This window comes from Micromys minutus (genome assembly GCF_963924665.1).
Source record: "Micromys minutus genome assembly, chromosome: 1".
In the NCBI taxonomy this organism is placed as follows: domain Eukaryota; kingdom Metazoa; phylum Chordata; class Mammalia; order Rodentia; family Muridae; genus Micromys; species Micromys minutus.
The window spans coordinates 200,970,105-200,986,916 of record NC_137969.1 but is presented as its reverse complement, the minus strand read 5'-3'; the positions used below and the strand labels follow the sequence as shown (position 1 = coordinate 200,986,916).

Here is a 16,812-nt window from a genome sequence, read left to right as displayed (position 1 = left end):
CAATACTTTTTTTTTTTAAAAAAGAAAGCTTGAGAGATGCAAAAGATGATTTTAGCTATATATTGGTCTCAGGTTCCAGTTTATCACATTATTAATGGAATAATAGTCTCCTTTATTCACAGAGAATACGTTGGAGATTTCTGAAACTGCAGATAGTATGGCCCTTTATATGCTGTTTTCTACTTAGTGTATGATAAACTTTGGTGTACTCTGGTTCTCATGCTTGCATGATTATCAATTTATTTTCCTACTGTTTTATCCTCTGACCTCATCCTTTTTAATCTCTAAACATTCACAGATTTGAAGTCTTGCCAAAATCCATCCAGTTACTAACAGAGACTGAGTCTAAAATTAAAATAGAGCATTACATAGCGAAAAAATGAAGAAATAGTATTTTAATTTATATGTTATAAATTAAATAGTTTATCCCATTTTCATATTTTTTTTCTGGTTCTCTTTTCTCCTAATATTGTGTTTTCTGTGTGTGTGTGTGTGTGTGTGTGTGTGTGTGTGTTTTACTGAGTGATGTCATTTATCTGATTTAACAGACTTAAAATATCAAATCTTTATTTTTTGTGAATCTAAAAATACTTTTTTTAATTAAAAATACAATATATTTTTATTTTTCCTTACATCCTTCCCACCTCTTTCTTTTCTTTTCTTTTCTTTTCTTTTTTTTTTTTTTGAAAAGTTAAAAATTCCTTAATTTTTTTTTATTCCTGATACCACTACCACAACTTACAGGGCAATATACCTGATGTAATGAAAAGGAAAAGAAAAAGACAAAGCTACAACAGAAAGACCTCAGGAATGTCCATCTAACTGACACTACATTGCATTAATCATAGCTGCATTTTTGCAAACTGTGGCTGTGACAGTCCTGAACAGGAAGGGTTTCCTGTTTCAGCTGCAGTAACTTTTCTGACTGTGGATCATCGTTCCTCCTGTGGCAGATTGTTACAGTTCCTCTAATGCATTTAGGACGACTGTCTCAGAGTGACCTGCAGCTTTCCTGACAACTCCTCGCTCTCTCCTGCTAAGAACTGTAGGCGTTTCTGTTTTATTTTAAAACCTTCTGCTACCATATCCACCACTTCCACCTCCAGATCCATAGCCACCTCCACAGGGACTGCCTGAGCTTCTGTCACCAAAACTGCCCCTTCATGGGTCCATAATTTGATTGTTGCTGTCCACTATAATTTCCAAAGTCATTATAGTTTCCACCACCACCATAGTTACCTCCACCAAAATTCCCTCCTTCATTGTAACCATCATATCCTCCTCCTCCACCACCGTATCCACCGCCTTGGTTTCCATATCCTGGTCCACCACCTCCATAACCTCCTCTACTGCTGTAACCAGGGCCACCATAGCTGCACCTTCACCTCCAAATCCATTATATCCACCATCACCACCTCCATAACTACGTCTGCTGCCACCACCTCCACCACCATAGCCTCCTCTCCCCCTAAAGTTTCCTTCACGACCCATAAAGTTGCCAGATCCACCCCCTGACCTCTCTGTGACCCAGCAGACTGCATCTCTTGTTTAGAAAGGTTTTTTTTCACTTCACAGTTATGCCCATTAATAGTGTGGTATTTCTGAACAACAATTTTATCAACTGTGTCATGATCATCAAAAGTTACAAAAGCAAATCCTTTCTTTTTCCCACTCTGCCTGTCTTCCATAACTTCTATGGTTTCAATCTTGCCATACTTTTCAAAGTAGTCTCTCAGATTATATTCTTTCGTATCCTCTTTAATACCACCAACAAAAATTTTCTTCACTGTTAAATGGGCACCAGGCTTCATAGAACCCTCTCTAGAAACAGCTCTCTTTGGTTCCACCACACGCCCATCGACCTTGTGTGGCCGAGCACACACTGCAGCACCCACCTCTTCAACACAAGAGTAGGTCACAAAACCAAAGCCTCTGGAACGTTTTGTTTGAGGATCTATCATTACCACACAGTCTGTAAGTGTGCCCCATTTCTCAAAATGTTCTCTTAAACTGTCATCTGTGGTTTCAAAGCTCAGCCCACCAATGAACAGCTTCCTCGGCTGCTCTGGTTCCTTTGGATCACGGCCCTCCCCCTGGGGGCTATGGCTGGAGTCAGGCTGGGGGCGACTGGGCAGTGGTTTTACCTCCATTTTGAGACCGGACTCGCCTCTTCCAACTCCAGTTCAATATCTCTTCCCACCTCTTTATCCACCCAACTTTATGTTCTTTTTCTCTCCTTAAAAAAAAAAAAAAAAAAGCCAAAACCAAAAACATACACACCTACACAAAGAAAAATAAAAAACAAGCAGAAGACCAGTAATAAAATAATAAAAATAAAATGTTCAGACAAAGAAAAATATGACAAGGAGTCTGCAAAAGTTCCATTGAGTTTGTTTTGTGTTGACCATCTAGTCCTTGCCTTGGAGGCTTCCCTGAGGTGTGGTTACTATACCCAGTGAGATTCAATTAGAGAGAAATTATTTTTCCCTTTGTCAGTGGGTATCAGTTGTTAATAGCCTCTTGGTTACAGGTGGGTCCCATGTCCACATCCACTTCACAGTGCTGGGATCCTGTCTGTCTTGATTCTGTCAGTATCGTGCATTCTTTCACCATAGCCGACTTCCTATGTGCATCAGTTCTGTTATGTATTGAAGATATGATGTCATCTGTTCCCTCTGGCTCTTACAATTTTCCTGGCTCCTCTTCCAAATAGATCCCTGAGCCTTAAGAGGAAAGATTTTCTGAAGAAATTCTATTTAGAATGGAGTACTCCCAAGTCTCTCATTCTCTATGCATTGGTTAGTTGTGGGTCATGTTAGTTATCATTTACTGAAAGAGGAAGCATCTCTGCTGAGGGCTGAGGGAGGTGCTGACATGTGGGTAGACTATCATGTCAGCGTCATTAGAAGCCGTTTTATTGCAATGTTCCTTTAGCAGAAACATAATATCAGGTTTCCTCCTGGCAGCATGAACTCTCTAGTCTCAGGTTCTTGGCCACTTGAGCAGTGCCCAATATTGGTACCATCTCACGAATTGGGCCTTAAATCCAGTCAGAAAATGGTTGGTTACTCTTACGACATTTGCAGGCTGTTGTAGGTAACAGGAATTGTAGCTGAGTGATTCTGATGACTACAGTAGGGTTGAAGCTTTGAATTAGGGACCAGTTTGATTTCTCCATGTTTGATGACATATTTGTCTTTAGCAGTAGGGTCTTATCAGGTTGTGGAGAGGGAGAGTGACCAGTATGCCTTACCATACGTCTGTGATGTCTGGGTCTTTCCATTGGGTCCCCTTGGCCAACAGCTAAACAAGGTGCAATCCCTTTCTGGCACTGGGGGTTTTACTTAGTGGCATAAAATGTTTAGTAGGGACTTTGTCTCTTACGTAGTGACTTCTACTATCTGCAGTAGTAGATTTCCATATGGTTTTCACATTGCCTTAAGTGTTATCCTCTTTTATCCCTCTCCCTGTACTTAGCCTCTGTGGGGATTGTAGCACAGACATCAAAGGTGTGAAGACTAGCAACCATATATAAAAGAAGGCATGCACTATTTGTCTTTTTGGATCTGAGATTTTAAACCTTCCATCAATTTACCTGTGACTTTCTTTTTTTAATAACAACTGAATTCCACTGTATAAATGTACCATGTTTTCATTGTCCATCATTAATTGATGCACATTTAGGCTGTTTCTAATTCTGGTTATTATGCAGCAATGGGCATGGATGAGCCAGTATATGTCTATAGTAGGATATAGAGCCTTTTGTACCCAAAACAGCTGGATCTTGATATAGGGTTCCAGCTTTCTGAAGACTGCCATACTGATTTCAGTAGTGCCTGCACCAGTTTGCACTCCCACTAACAAAGAATAATACATGTTCCTTTTCCCCTCATCTGCACCAGCATGTGATGACTTGTTTTATTTATCTTGGCCATTTTTACTGATGTAAGGTGAAATTTTAAAGTGGTTTTCATTAGCATTTCTCTGATGGTTAAGAGTGTTGACAATTTCTTAAAGTGTTTTTTAGCCATCTGTGTCTCATCTTTTAAGAACTCTCCTCAGTTTCATATCTCATTTTAAATTGTTATTTGTTTTTTATGTTTAGTTTCTCAATTCTTTATGTACCTTTAGATACTAATTCTTGGATATTTTCCTGTTCTCTAGGCTGTCTTGCTGAAATGATAGTGTATTTTGTCATACATGAGAGCCTCTTAGCTTCCTTGAGGTTCTGTTGTTTACTTATTGATCTTAATGTTATCGGTGTCTTGTTGAGAAAGTCCTTTCATGTGCCATGAGCTTGAACATATTCCCCACTTTCTCTTTGTCAGATTCAGGGTATCTGGTCTTATGTTAATATCCATTATGCATCTCGAGTTGAGTTTTGTGCAGGCTGATAAATAGGAATATATTTGAATTCAGTTTGGCATGCATTTAGCCAGCCAGTGTGTAATTTTGGCTTTGTCAAAATCAGGTGTTCATAAGGTGTGTGGTTTGTCTGGGCCTTCAGCTTGATTCCATTGTGTATGTTTTTATGCCATTACCTTGCTGGTTCTCCTACTATAGCTCTGTAGTACACCTTGACATTTGGGATAGTGACACTTCTACCAGTTATTTTGTTTGCATGATTACTTTAGCTATCCTGGACTTTTGTGTTTCCATGTGTAGTTTTCATTTCTGTGAAGAATTGTGTTGCATTTTGATGAAAATTCTATTGCATCTATAAATTGCTTTTGGTAAGATGGTCATTTTCACAATATCAATCCCATGGCTCCATGAACATGGGATACCTTTCCATCTTCTGCTATCTTCAGCTTCTTCAGTGTCTTAACATTTTTAGTATAGAAGTCTTTCACTTGAGTGGTAAAAGTTATTCTAATGTTTACTTTTGAGACTGCTGTAAAAGATACTAGTTCCCTGTTTTCTTATTCAGTGTATTTCTAATTTATGTATGGGAAGATTGTTTGTGTGTGTGTGTGTGTGTGTGTGTGTGTGTGTGTGTGTGTGTGTGTGTGTGCATGTGTGTTCTTAGGGTCTTTTATGTATAAAAGTCCTATCATCTGCAAATAATGTTTTCTCTTTTTTATTAGTATCCCCTTGGTTCCTTCAGTTGTCTTATTCTCTAGCTATTGAACAGGCATGGAGAAAGTAAACATGCTTGTCTTGTTCCTGATTTTAGTGGAAATTCTTTGGGTTTCTCCCATTTAGGCTGATGGTGGCTGTGAGCTTGTAGTAAATTGCCTTTATTATGTTGAGGCATAATATCCCTATGTCCCTTAGCCTCTCCAAGACTTTGATTATAAAGTTATATTGGATTTTGTAAAAGGTCTTTTCTGATGACAATCACATGGTTTTGCTTTTTAGTCTATTTTCTGATGTTTGTTTATTTGCATATATAGAACTGTCTTTGTGTCTCTTGGAAGAGGTCTATTTGATCACATTAGGCTTGGTCTCCAGTCTTGATGAATATTATTATTATAGTGTATATCATTTCCTCAAAAATCCTAAGATTTTCTCTTAGTTTTTTGTTTCTTTCCTCTCTTGAATTTTGTTTCCTTCTTTCTCCTCCTCCTTTCTGTTTCTCCTCTTGTTCTGCTTCTGCTTCAGAAGGTTTTAAATCTTTAGCATTGTGAAGTAAATAGCTTGCTTCTGTTTCCTTGTGTTATTTACTCATTCTTGAAGATCTCAGCTGCCTGCGTGCCTGTGTGTTAGGTTTTTCATATAGGCTTGACTTCAGTTGAATTACTTCAGTTTAATTACAGGTGAGTAGATGACTTGTTATCACACATTTGAGTTTTTCTGTATCACTTATGTTATTTGCATTCTGCTTAATTATCCAGAATGGCTTCTACATGTAGTTAGATATCTGGCTTTTAAGCAGTGTTGGATATGGCCTTGGGTTCTGCTAATATTCGCTAAAAACAAAACATTAATTTGAGTGACAAATGATATTCTTTGACTTTTGTTTTCATTTTAGAGAGCAGCTGCTAGTTTGGTATCCAGAGAAGAGAGCAAAAATGACACTGTTGATAAAGCAGACAAGACTGCAGAGCCCGAGCAGTCTCATTCCAACACAAGCACTCTCACAGAGCGAGAGCCTAGCTCTTCCAGTCTCTGTAGCATCGACGAAGAACACCTCACGGACATTGAAATTGTTCGCAGAGTGTTTTCATCTAAGAGAAGCAATGTAAACTTCGTCACAGAGATATTTCGTCAGGTAAAATACTGTCAACATTTTTAGATTGTAATTGAATTATTGCATATATTGATTTTTAGCCATTTAAGATCGATTCCTTATTAAGATTTTGAAAGTTAATTTTAAGTTTCATAAACTTAAATAAAAACCCTTTAACAGTTTTCATGCATCCTCCTATTTCCTGGTTGTTTTCTTCTCCCAATGAAACACAGAGCTTTGTGGATGCACACACTCTACTGGATTTGCACCCTCTTTCTTTGTTTTTCCTCCCTTCATATTCCTTATGTTATCAAAACGGTTTTATACTTGTTCACTGTGTTCCTTAGTTAGAGCTTCTGTGGCTGTGGTAAAACACCAGACACCAAAGTTAGTCTGGGAAAAGGGTTTATTTACAGATTGTTGGACTTACCATCCAGAGAAGTCAGGGCCAGGGCTTAAAGCAGGACTTAATGTAGAGGCTCTGGAGGGGCATTGCTACTGGCTTGCTCCTCCCAGCTTGTGCTCAACCTGCTTGCTTATAGCTCCCAGGGTGGCACTGCCAACTTGAGCTGTGCCCTCCCACATCAGTTATTAACCACAAACTGCAACAGTCTCTATTCACAGAAGTTTCTTCTTCTCAAATGACTTTGGTGTGTGTCAGCACAAAACTGGGTCAGCACACTGTGACAGTTTAACTGTCACTATGACACAACCTGGACTGACCTGGAATCTGAGGAACAGTTTAGATCAGGCTGGCCTGTGGGCATGGGGAATTATTTTGATTATAATTCAATGATATGGGAACAACCAGCTCAACATGGACAACACGATTCTCTGGGCTTGGTCTACTGAAACATATACAAGTGCAGCAAGTAAACTGAGTACTGGAAGGATGTATGCATTCTGTTCTCTCTGCTCCTGACTGGATGTGGTGTGACTAACTGCTCTTGTGACTTCCTTAACAATGGATTGTAACCTGCAATTGTAAGCTAAAATAAAAGCTATGCCATTTTCATACATGTACATAGACATGTCAGACACTTCTGCTAATACCTCTAACTCTTCCCAGCTAGTTCTCCTCCTCCCCATGTCTGAATGAGTGTCATTAGGGCTATTTGTTTAAAGGAGTGTGGGTACCTTACTAGTGGCTAGACCACTGAGGAAAATGTCTCTCCCTTCCCCATTAACTCTTTATTGTGTATAAATCTTCAGAGTATGGCTGGGGCCCATGTACCTTTCTCTGTTCCATGACAGGATTTTGACCAGCCCAGTCTTATTTAGATCTTAGACAGGTAATCAGAGCTGTGAGAGTTCAGGAGTCTGACAATCATTGTTCTGACAAGTCTGACAAGTCAGTGTTCCACAACTCTCTACCTCCTGCTTCCGTCTTACATTCTTTCTGCTATCTTCCTGTGTGTTCTTGGAGGGGGCGTTATGGATTCCCATTGTACCCTGTCAGTCAGTTTATTCCCTGTACTAGTTATGAATCTTTGCTTTCATTGCTGACCTCTACACAAAGAAGTGTTTCTGACTAATTCTTATAATAGCAATAATTGATAGATATAAACAGTTATTTAAAAAATAATTTGAGGACCAGGTGTGATAGTTGATGCCTTAATCCCACAGATGAAAGTGCAAGTTAGCACGTGAGAGGGAACACAGTTTTTTCCTTAGCCTAAGCTACTCTACTTATTTTTCATTTTTCTTAATGGCCAAATAAAATCCATTGTGTATATGGCACGTTTGTGTTATCTTTTCTTCATCTGATGGACATGTAGGCTGATTTCATTTCTTTGCTTTTGTGAATAGAGCAGCCATTAACGTGGATGTGCAATTATCTCTGTGATATATATAGAATTCTTTGGGTAAATGCCTAGATGGGGAATAGCTGTATCAGTTTGAGAAACTTTACTGGAGGCCAGTTTACATGTTCACTACAATGAATAAAGCTTTTCCTTTTCCTTCACATCCTTACCAGCACTGTTGTTTTTGTTTTTTCTTGGTTGTTAAAAAAGATTTTATCTTATGTATATGAGCCGCTTTTTTGCATGTATTTCTGTGTACCATATGCATGCAGGTGCCCACAGAGGTCAGAAGAGGGGTGTCGTATCCTCTGGAACTGGAATTATAGACAGTTTGAATCATCACATGGGTGCTGGGGATTGAGTCCTCTGCAAGAGCTTAATTGCTGAGCTTCATGTTTTCTTGACAGTAGCCATTCTAACAGGGATGAGTTGTACTTTTAATTCATGTCTCCTTGTCGCGCGCCCACGCTTCCCGCCGATAGGAACAGGCGTGCAACAAACAACAAGATTCTTCTGTGGACAACCTTTATTGTACAGCACTCTGAGCAGGGGACTTCTTGAGCAGGAAACTTCTCTCTGAGCCGGGGACTCCCTACCGGGCTCTACTGTATAGGCGACCTCTCATGTGCAGTCTCCCACGTGCGATCTCTCTGCCCAGTCTCTCTCCATGTGGGATCTCCCGCAATCTCTCCTATCGAGTCTCTCTCCACGTGGTATCTCTCTGCCATCTCTCCACGTGGTGTCTCCCGCAATCTCTCCACTATCTCTCACGTGGGAGAGAAATGCACTGCTTATAAATGCCTAAGAAACTTGTGTTGCTACCTGATTGGTGCATCCTCCAGTAGCTCAATCACGTGCCCCGAGATTGGGCTGTGACTTATGTGGTTGCCAAGCAACACGAGGGGAAAGGTTTTTGTAGGCTGAACAATGGGCGGGAAGCTGGCGCCATCTATTGGCGCCAACAGCTTCCTACATCTCCTTGGTTTCCAAGGATGTTGAGCACTATTTTTCTTTTTCTTTTCTTATTTATTTAAAGATTCATTTATTTTATGTATATGAGTACAGTGTAGCTGTCTCCAGATACACCAGAAGAGGGCATCAGATCCCATTACAGATGGTTGTGAGCCACCATGTGGTTGCTGGGATTTGAACTCAGGACCTCTGGAAGAGCAGTCAGTGCTCTTAACCACTGAGCCATCTCTCCAGCCCTGTTGAGCACTATTAAAAGTATTTCTTGGACATTTTTTAGTTAAGTTGTTTCTTTCCTTATAGTTTAGATTTGTTTGTTTTTTTCTATTTTATTTTTTTTATAGTTTTCTGTTTTGGTTCAATAACAGGCAGAAATTATACTGTGTAGAATGGAAGACCACCCACAAAATCCAAGACTTTGAACAGAAGAAGGGAAGACAAAGACAAAGTCTCAGTGAATCACATAGTTATTCTTGTACTTAGGTTTTTATTTTAGTTTATTCATTAAAGCACTTCCTATAATCAGGGTATTAATCCTTGGCCACATATATAGTTGGCAGCAATTTTCTTTCATACTGTAAGCTGTCTCTTCACTCAATATTTCCATATTTCCTTTGCAATACAGGAGTGCTTTTTTGGTTGTTTGTTTGTTTGTTTGTTTGTTTGTTTGTTTTATTCATGAGGATCCCTCTTGGGTTGATTTTTGTGTAGGGTGAGAGATAATGTTTTACTTTCATTCAGATGTGGACATCCTAACACCATTTATAGAAGAAAGATGTCTTCAGTGTTTGTTTTTGACATCTTCATCAAACGTGCTGTGACGGCAGCTATGCGAGCTAACATAAGAGTCCCATTCTATTTTATCCCAGTCTAGCTATTTGTCTTCCCACCAGTTCCATGCTGTTTTTTATAACTGTAGTGTATGTTAGTAATTATGCATGACGAGACCTTTAGTGTTATTCTTTTAGCTCATGATTGCTTTAGTTATCTGGGGTCTTTTGTGCTTCTATATGAATTTTAAAGTTTCCTATTTTTGATTATTGATCTTTCTGATGTGATTTTAAATTTGTTTTATTAAAGCATTTTCTTGAGAATTTCTGCATATATATTTATCAGGGTGATTAGTCTGTAATTTTACCTTTTTATGTCTTTCTAGTTTTAATCTAACTTATGGGTTTCTTTTAATTGTTTACCACATCTTGGTTAAATTTTGGTACATTATAAGCACTTAGAAATTCATCCATTTCTTTTAGCTTTTCCAACTTAGTAGAATATGATTGTGAGGTAAAGCCTAATTATTTTTTGAATCTCAGTGGTATCTGTTGTTATGGCTTCCTTTTCATCTCAAATTTTATTAATTTGGGCCTTTTACTTTGGTTAAAGGTTTCCCAATTTTGTTTATCTTTTCAAAGATAGAACTGCCTGTTTCATTATTGCTACTGTTTTTATTGCATTAATTTCTGTTGTGATCTTAGTGAGTTCTTTCTTCTAGTACCTTGGGATTTGGTTTGTTCCTTACTTAGAACCCTAAGTTATATACTTAGACCTCTTAAGCTTTCAATATAGGAAGTTAGAGCTCTAAACGTTTCTTCAGGACAGTCTCTCGTGTGTCTCAGTAGGTCTGTATGTGTTTTTTTTTTTTTTTTTTTTTACATTCAGTTTTCAAATTTTCTTAATTTTTTCAAGGTTCCATTCGTCATTTTATAGTGTTGTTTAGTCTCTATGAGTGTATGTTCTAGGGTTGTTTTTATTGTTGTTTATAGTTTTACTCCATTGTGATCAGATAGTATCTAAGAAAAAAAGGTCAGTTTTTCCGTGTTTGTTGAGACTTGCTTTGTATGCTAATGTATGACCTCTTTTAGAACCTCTTTTAGCCCCTTCAGGGGCTTCTGAGAAAAACTTGTATTTTTCAGTGTTTGGTGGAAGTCTGTAGATGTCTGTTAAATTCATGTGATATATGATATCATTTAATGGAGATCAATTAATAATTCATTAATTAATAATTCTGATTGTTTTGTCTAGATGATTTGTCAGTAGGTAAGAGTAGGGTACTGAAGTTACCCACTGTTTTGGTTCTGGGGTTACTGTGTGGCGCTTTAGTATTTGCTTTATGAAATGGGTGTGCCTGTGCTTGACATATCTGTTAAGACTTGTACTATTCTTTTGATGGTTCATTTCCTCAGTTCCTGTTATAGGCTTCATCCTAAGATAGTGTCTGTTTTCTTGAGGTAAAGTATGTTTCTTAGATCAGAAAGGTGGTTCCTTATTTTCTTCCAACCTATATCTGTCTATATCTTTGCTTGGGAAATTGAAACTATTACTATTCGGGGTTTTATTGAATGCTGTGTACTGATTTCTGTTTTTGGTTGATTCTTATAGGTTTTTTTTCTTTCCTGATTTGATTTATTTCCTGTAGACTGTGGATGGATTTTTTTTTCTTTTTAGTTTAGAGCAGTCCCTTAAAGTATCTTATATACAGAGATGGCTTAGTGGTTATACATTCTGTGAGCCTGTTTTAATCAAGAAATTTTTACTTTTCTTCCTCCAGTGACAGGACAGCTCAGCTAACCATTTGTGGGTTAGCAGTTGGCTTTCAGAACTTGAAATGTATCTTTATGGGATCTTCTACTTTTTAAAAGTTTCAGTTGATAAATCTGCTTTTGTTATGATAGGCCTAATATAAAAATATTTTTTCCTCACCTTTGTGACCTTTAGACTTGGTCTTTTCATAATGTCACATGTATTTTGGAATTTTCTGCCTTAATTTTGCATTTGCAGGGTTGTTCCAGTTCCTCCATTTTGTCTTTAATCAGATATTTTTTTCTGTCCTTCATTCATTCTTTTGGTGAGATTTTTTTTGCACAGAACTCTTAATGTGACATAGTGTTTTCATTTCTGGAGTTCGTACTGACGTCTCCTGAGTGTCCTCCTGTTGGATTCTTCCTTCAGGTCCCCATCACCATTCTTGATTAGTTAACTGTCTCTATTGTGCATCTGTAGTAAGGTTTTTATGGAGGCATTTTAATAGTAGTAATTCTCAAAACAGCAATAATGTAAGTTATAAAATGTGGCTTATTATGAGCAGTTGTATTTATATTGAATTTTCTAAGAATAAAGTTTCATGAAACAAAGAATATTAGCATTCAGAGTCATACAGTTACAACAGATCTTTGCTCCTTCTGCTTCAGTGTCTATCTACCGTATTTCTCTTTCAAGGTATTTAGAAATATTTGGAAATAAAAGGCTTTCTCTGAGTTGAATAGTTAATGAGTCGAGTGTGTGAAATTGTTTTTTATTTCCTATTGTGTGAAATGAAAAATATATTAATGTATTTGTAGCAAAAAAAGGCATTCTTTTTTTTTTTTAATTTACTAGGCATTTTTATTACCAATTTGTGAAGCAGCAGCTATGAGAAAAGTGGTAAAAGTGTATCAAGAATGGATTCAGCAGGAGGGAAAACCTTTGTTTATGCAAGAACCTGAAGAAACTGTGATCACTTCTTCAGATATACCCTGTAGTGAAAATGTCATAGACCATGATATTTCAATAGAAGATGGAGAAAAAAGAGAAGAGGTAAAGTTATGTGTTATTTTTTTTAATCTGTTTATTTAAAGATTTTTAGTTTAGTTTTTGTGTGGGGGGGTATGTGAAAGAAAGAGAAAGAGACTTTGTGCATATTTGCAAGAGAGAGAATGTACATATGAAATTATCTTTATATGTTCTAAAGTAAGTTCAGTAGATAATTTTTCAAAAACATAATAATGTGTTAATATGAATATGTTTAAAATGTTAGATACCTTTCAGTATGTTTTGCATTTTACATCACAGTATTTTGTTGCAGTAAATAAAATTGTGGGCGGCACCATTAGGGCCACATGGCAGTTTGTGGTATCTTTATCTCAGAGGCAGTCTGCCTCGCCCACCCTGGCTGCTTCTGACCCGGATGGTCCATGACTGCCCCAGCGTGTTGTTTTCACTCACTTTCCCTTGGCAGGTTGTTACCACACCTGGCACACACACATCCCAGCTCTGTAGCAGGTGGGTTTTGTGTGACCCACCCACCACTACATCCTCTTTTGATCTCAGTTAAGTCATCACTCAAAGAACACACCAAAGTACTCTGATCCAACTGGTATGATATAATTTGTCCACCTAGATAAGTCAGATCATCCTGTATAATTCCATCTCTTATAAAATAATCATAACAACCCATATCCATACAGAGATGCACAGAGAGGAGCATCTCCATGTTGCTTCCTCCACTTCCTCTTCTTCCTCTCTCCTTCCTAGACTTTTCCCCGCCTACCCTTTCTTCTCATCCAGTGATAGGCTGGACCCACTTAGCTGTGTAATAACATCATCCTATAGTATTTATCCTAGTACTCTTTTGCAAAGCTTTGTGATGTCACAATTTTATTTTATTTTAATTTTTATTTCACAATTTAAAAGCAAATAACAAAAACAATACTGAGGTAATTTTGTATAGATCAGGGCATTGTAAACTTTTTCTCACCAGTGACTTTTTTAATCAGTAAATTTTTATACAATTTATACTACTTTGTATTTCAGTTTTAAAAAAGGTTTCAAGTTTAAGTAAAGTGCTTCACCTAGTTAATCCCAGTATTCAGAAGGCAGATCTCTGTGAGTTTGAGCCTTTCTTGTCTACATAGCAAGTTCCAGGCCAGATAATTTTATCTGTATAGTCTCAAAAACATTCTGAGTTTTTGATAATTAATAATTATTAACAATGATTAATATCATTAATATATCAAGCATATTATTAATAATCATTAAGTATATTAATTAATAATTATTGGTAATAATGATTGCAATTAATAATTAGTAAATGATTTGATAATTAATAGTAAATCATAAAAATTATTTTCAAACAGTTTTATATAAAAGATTATATATATATAATTTTATTATTTAGTAAAGACAAAAGCACTAATGAAATGGATAGAACTGATTTTTATGTAAATAAATAAGACTTTGATGGGCCTTTGATCCTGGAGGACATGAGCGTGCTCAGTGTTTTATGTTGATTGATATTTTTCTTTTATACTCTTCAGTCTAATTGTGCCACTTTGGATAAATATGTAAACTGTTGGAAGTATCTTTAAGATCATTTTAAAAATTGTTGGAAATTCTTTCTTAATGTCAAACTAAAATTTATTTTTTAAAAAAATGCTACTCAAGTGCAGCATCTTAATAATAATTTAAAAAGTCAAACATTCTGACATTCCAGTTCAAAGAAATACTGATATGATACTTGCATGCTGGGGAAAGGCAATATGAAAATGCTGTCTTTGTGTTCCATCAGTATATTTTCTAAGAGGAGGAATCTTTCCCGTATAGTAAAAGCAGTGCAATTTATAAATACTGTAGTTCTGGGGCTGATGAGTATTCATTAATGTTTTGTGGCATGAAGACATGCTCAGTACGATTGTGTATATTGTGTATTCAGCCAGGACTAGTCCAGTCATGACATTCAGCACAGGCCGGAGTGCCAGAAGCAGCTGGGATTCACTGTGCATTTGATTGTAGTTTTTTGTTGTAAATGCAGAAACTTTTCAGTGTTGCTAAATTGTTCACTTATTCCACATTCATTTATGCAACTCATGCCTAAGAAATTGGGGTGTGTATCTGAAATAGATGTGTCATATTTTAAAGGTATTTTAAATCAGAGTTTATGTGTGAGTACATATTTTGTGTATGATGATTGTCAAATTATAGTTTCTCCTTTCCTTGAAGTATTGACTGTTTCTGCTATGAATAGCTGCCCACTACAAACCAGAATGTTTTGAATTCTTTTGAATTCCATAGGGTCTTTTACATTAAAGCTGACTGCAGAATTCAGACTTTGCTGACATGATAAAATGTGTTGCTAGTGATAAGAGCACCTGGAATTTATTCAGAAAGAAAAGAGTACAGAGGTAGCACTGGGTGGCTGACCCATCTGCTTTTCCGCCTTATCCTTAGATGGGGCAGTTTTTAATCCTTTCATTGTTCATCCCTTGTCATACGTCAGACTCCACAGGAACTAGAGACTAAGATGAGATTGGGAGTATAAAAGACCATCTATATTTATCTGATTTGCTCTTCTACAGTACAACCTCCTTTGAATCAGGAGAGGAACATTTGAGTAGTATTTATTTTAGTGGTTAATTTAACCTCATCAAGAGGAGTTCAATCAGGATAGATACACGTGAGTAACAGGGAGGTGTTTAGTTATGCTGTGCCTGTGTATAGTCACCCTATCCTGCATCATTTATATAGAAATAGAATAAACTATAAACAGAATTACAAACAGGGGACAGACATGGTGGTGCATGCCTTTAATTCCAGTACTCAGGAGGCAGAGGCAGATGGATCTCTGAGTTGGAGACTAGTCTGGTCTAGGCCAGTCTCTTCTACATAGTTCCAGGGGAGTTGAGCTACATAGTAAGACCCTGTCTCAACAACAACGAAACAAACAACCAAGCAAAACCAGAAACAAAACTTAACACACAAAAAATCAAATAGTAGAAAGAAGCACTGACTGGAGTTGGGAGGTGAGTTGCTAATACATATGTTTTGATGGGTTCATCTTACGTCAGTTACTAACATCAATACTGGTCATTAGCAGTGTGAATTTTCAAAGTTCCAGCATTTCTTGTAAGGTTATTAACTCAAACTGTGCAATCATTCATTGATTGACATTTGGAAGTTCAATATATATATATATATATAAATATATATATATAATGGTTGTTTAAAATTGTGATGTTATACTTAAAAATGGAATTAGAGATTTATAATTATGAGTTGGATGTTTTTCTGTGGGTTTCCAGTATTGCTGTGAACCTTGTAGGCATTTCATAGTTCATCTCATTAAATCCCAGTGGCATTTCCAAGTAAAGTTCCCCCAGATGTTCAGAATGTCATTTAAAGCAAAGTACTTACTATAAACCCATGTTACTGCTGTATGACCCTACAACATGAAAGACAATATTTTATACTCTGCCTGGAGATGGTAATGCAGTATGAAAATCAGATAGATTGATGGGAAAGGAACAGTAGCTTATAAATAACAGCTACATAGGAGTAAGGGGCTTTGAAAGTACTCTTCTCTGGTCTTAGGTAAGAGTACTTAGGAGACAGTGATGTATACAGTAGGCAAGGGTTCGGCTCTGTTCAATAACTTGTGATATGTTCATTGCATTTTGATTATTTTCCAGACTTTGGAAAACCTGAAAGTAGCATGAATAGTTAAATATTTTAGATGGATTGTACAAGAGCAACTGGAGAGTAGACTAGAAGCTTGTCTGGGTCAAGCAGACCATTAGGAAGTGTTAGCTAAGTCCAGAGTGAGATGGGGACTACTCATGAGATAGGATAGTGACAGTTGCAAGTGACTGTAAGACAGCACATACATATGTTGGTCTCTTTGTTTGTAAAAACATACACATTTTGATGATCACTTGGCGGAGAGAGATGGGAAATGGGGAGATGTCCTATGTTGCCTTCTTTTACAAGTGTAATTGCCACTCATGGAAAGATGGAAACTGAAAAGTGCAGATTTGTTGGTGGTGACTAATGTGGCTGGAGGAGGGAGGAAAGGGGAGTTTGTGGATAAGAATCTTATCTTTATAGTTTATATATCATTTAGGAAAACTTTAGAAGACATATTGTCATAGAGATAGCCCAAGGAAAAGACTTGGCTACAGCATAGAGTGTTGTATTGGCTCCCCACAGAGCTCAGTTCCTGGTCCAGTTTCTAGTTATTACAGAATATTGGGCAAGACTACCTGTATGTTGTAGATATAACTCTGTATAAGGTGTAAAAAGGCAGCTCTTTGAAAATATTGGTGACAAAGGACTTGA

General features: G+C 37.1%; 1 protein-coding gene and 1 pseudogene across 2 annotated transcripts in view; one reads left to right on the top strand and one right to left on the bottom strand.

Moving 5' to 3' along the window:
• Positions 1–16,812, top strand: part of RALGAPA1 (Ral GTPase activating protein catalytic subunit alpha 1) — a 251,940-nt gene that overhangs the window by 43,868 nt on the left and 191,260 nt on the right. Inside the window, exons 10-11 of the mRNA XM_080934414.1 lie at positions 5,975–6,214; positions 12,322–12,519. Coding sequence (XP_080790540.1) covers positions 5,975–6,214; positions 12,322–12,519 — 438 coding nt within the window. The remainder of the gene's footprint in view (positions 1–5,974; positions 6,215–12,321; positions 12,520–16,812) is intronic.
• LOC308434229 (heterogeneous nuclear ribonucleoprotein A3-like) lies at positions 1,066–2,150 on the bottom strand (annotated as a pseudogene). The gene has a single exon. The product of its transcript is annotated as a heterogeneous nuclear ribonucleoprotein A3-like (transcript).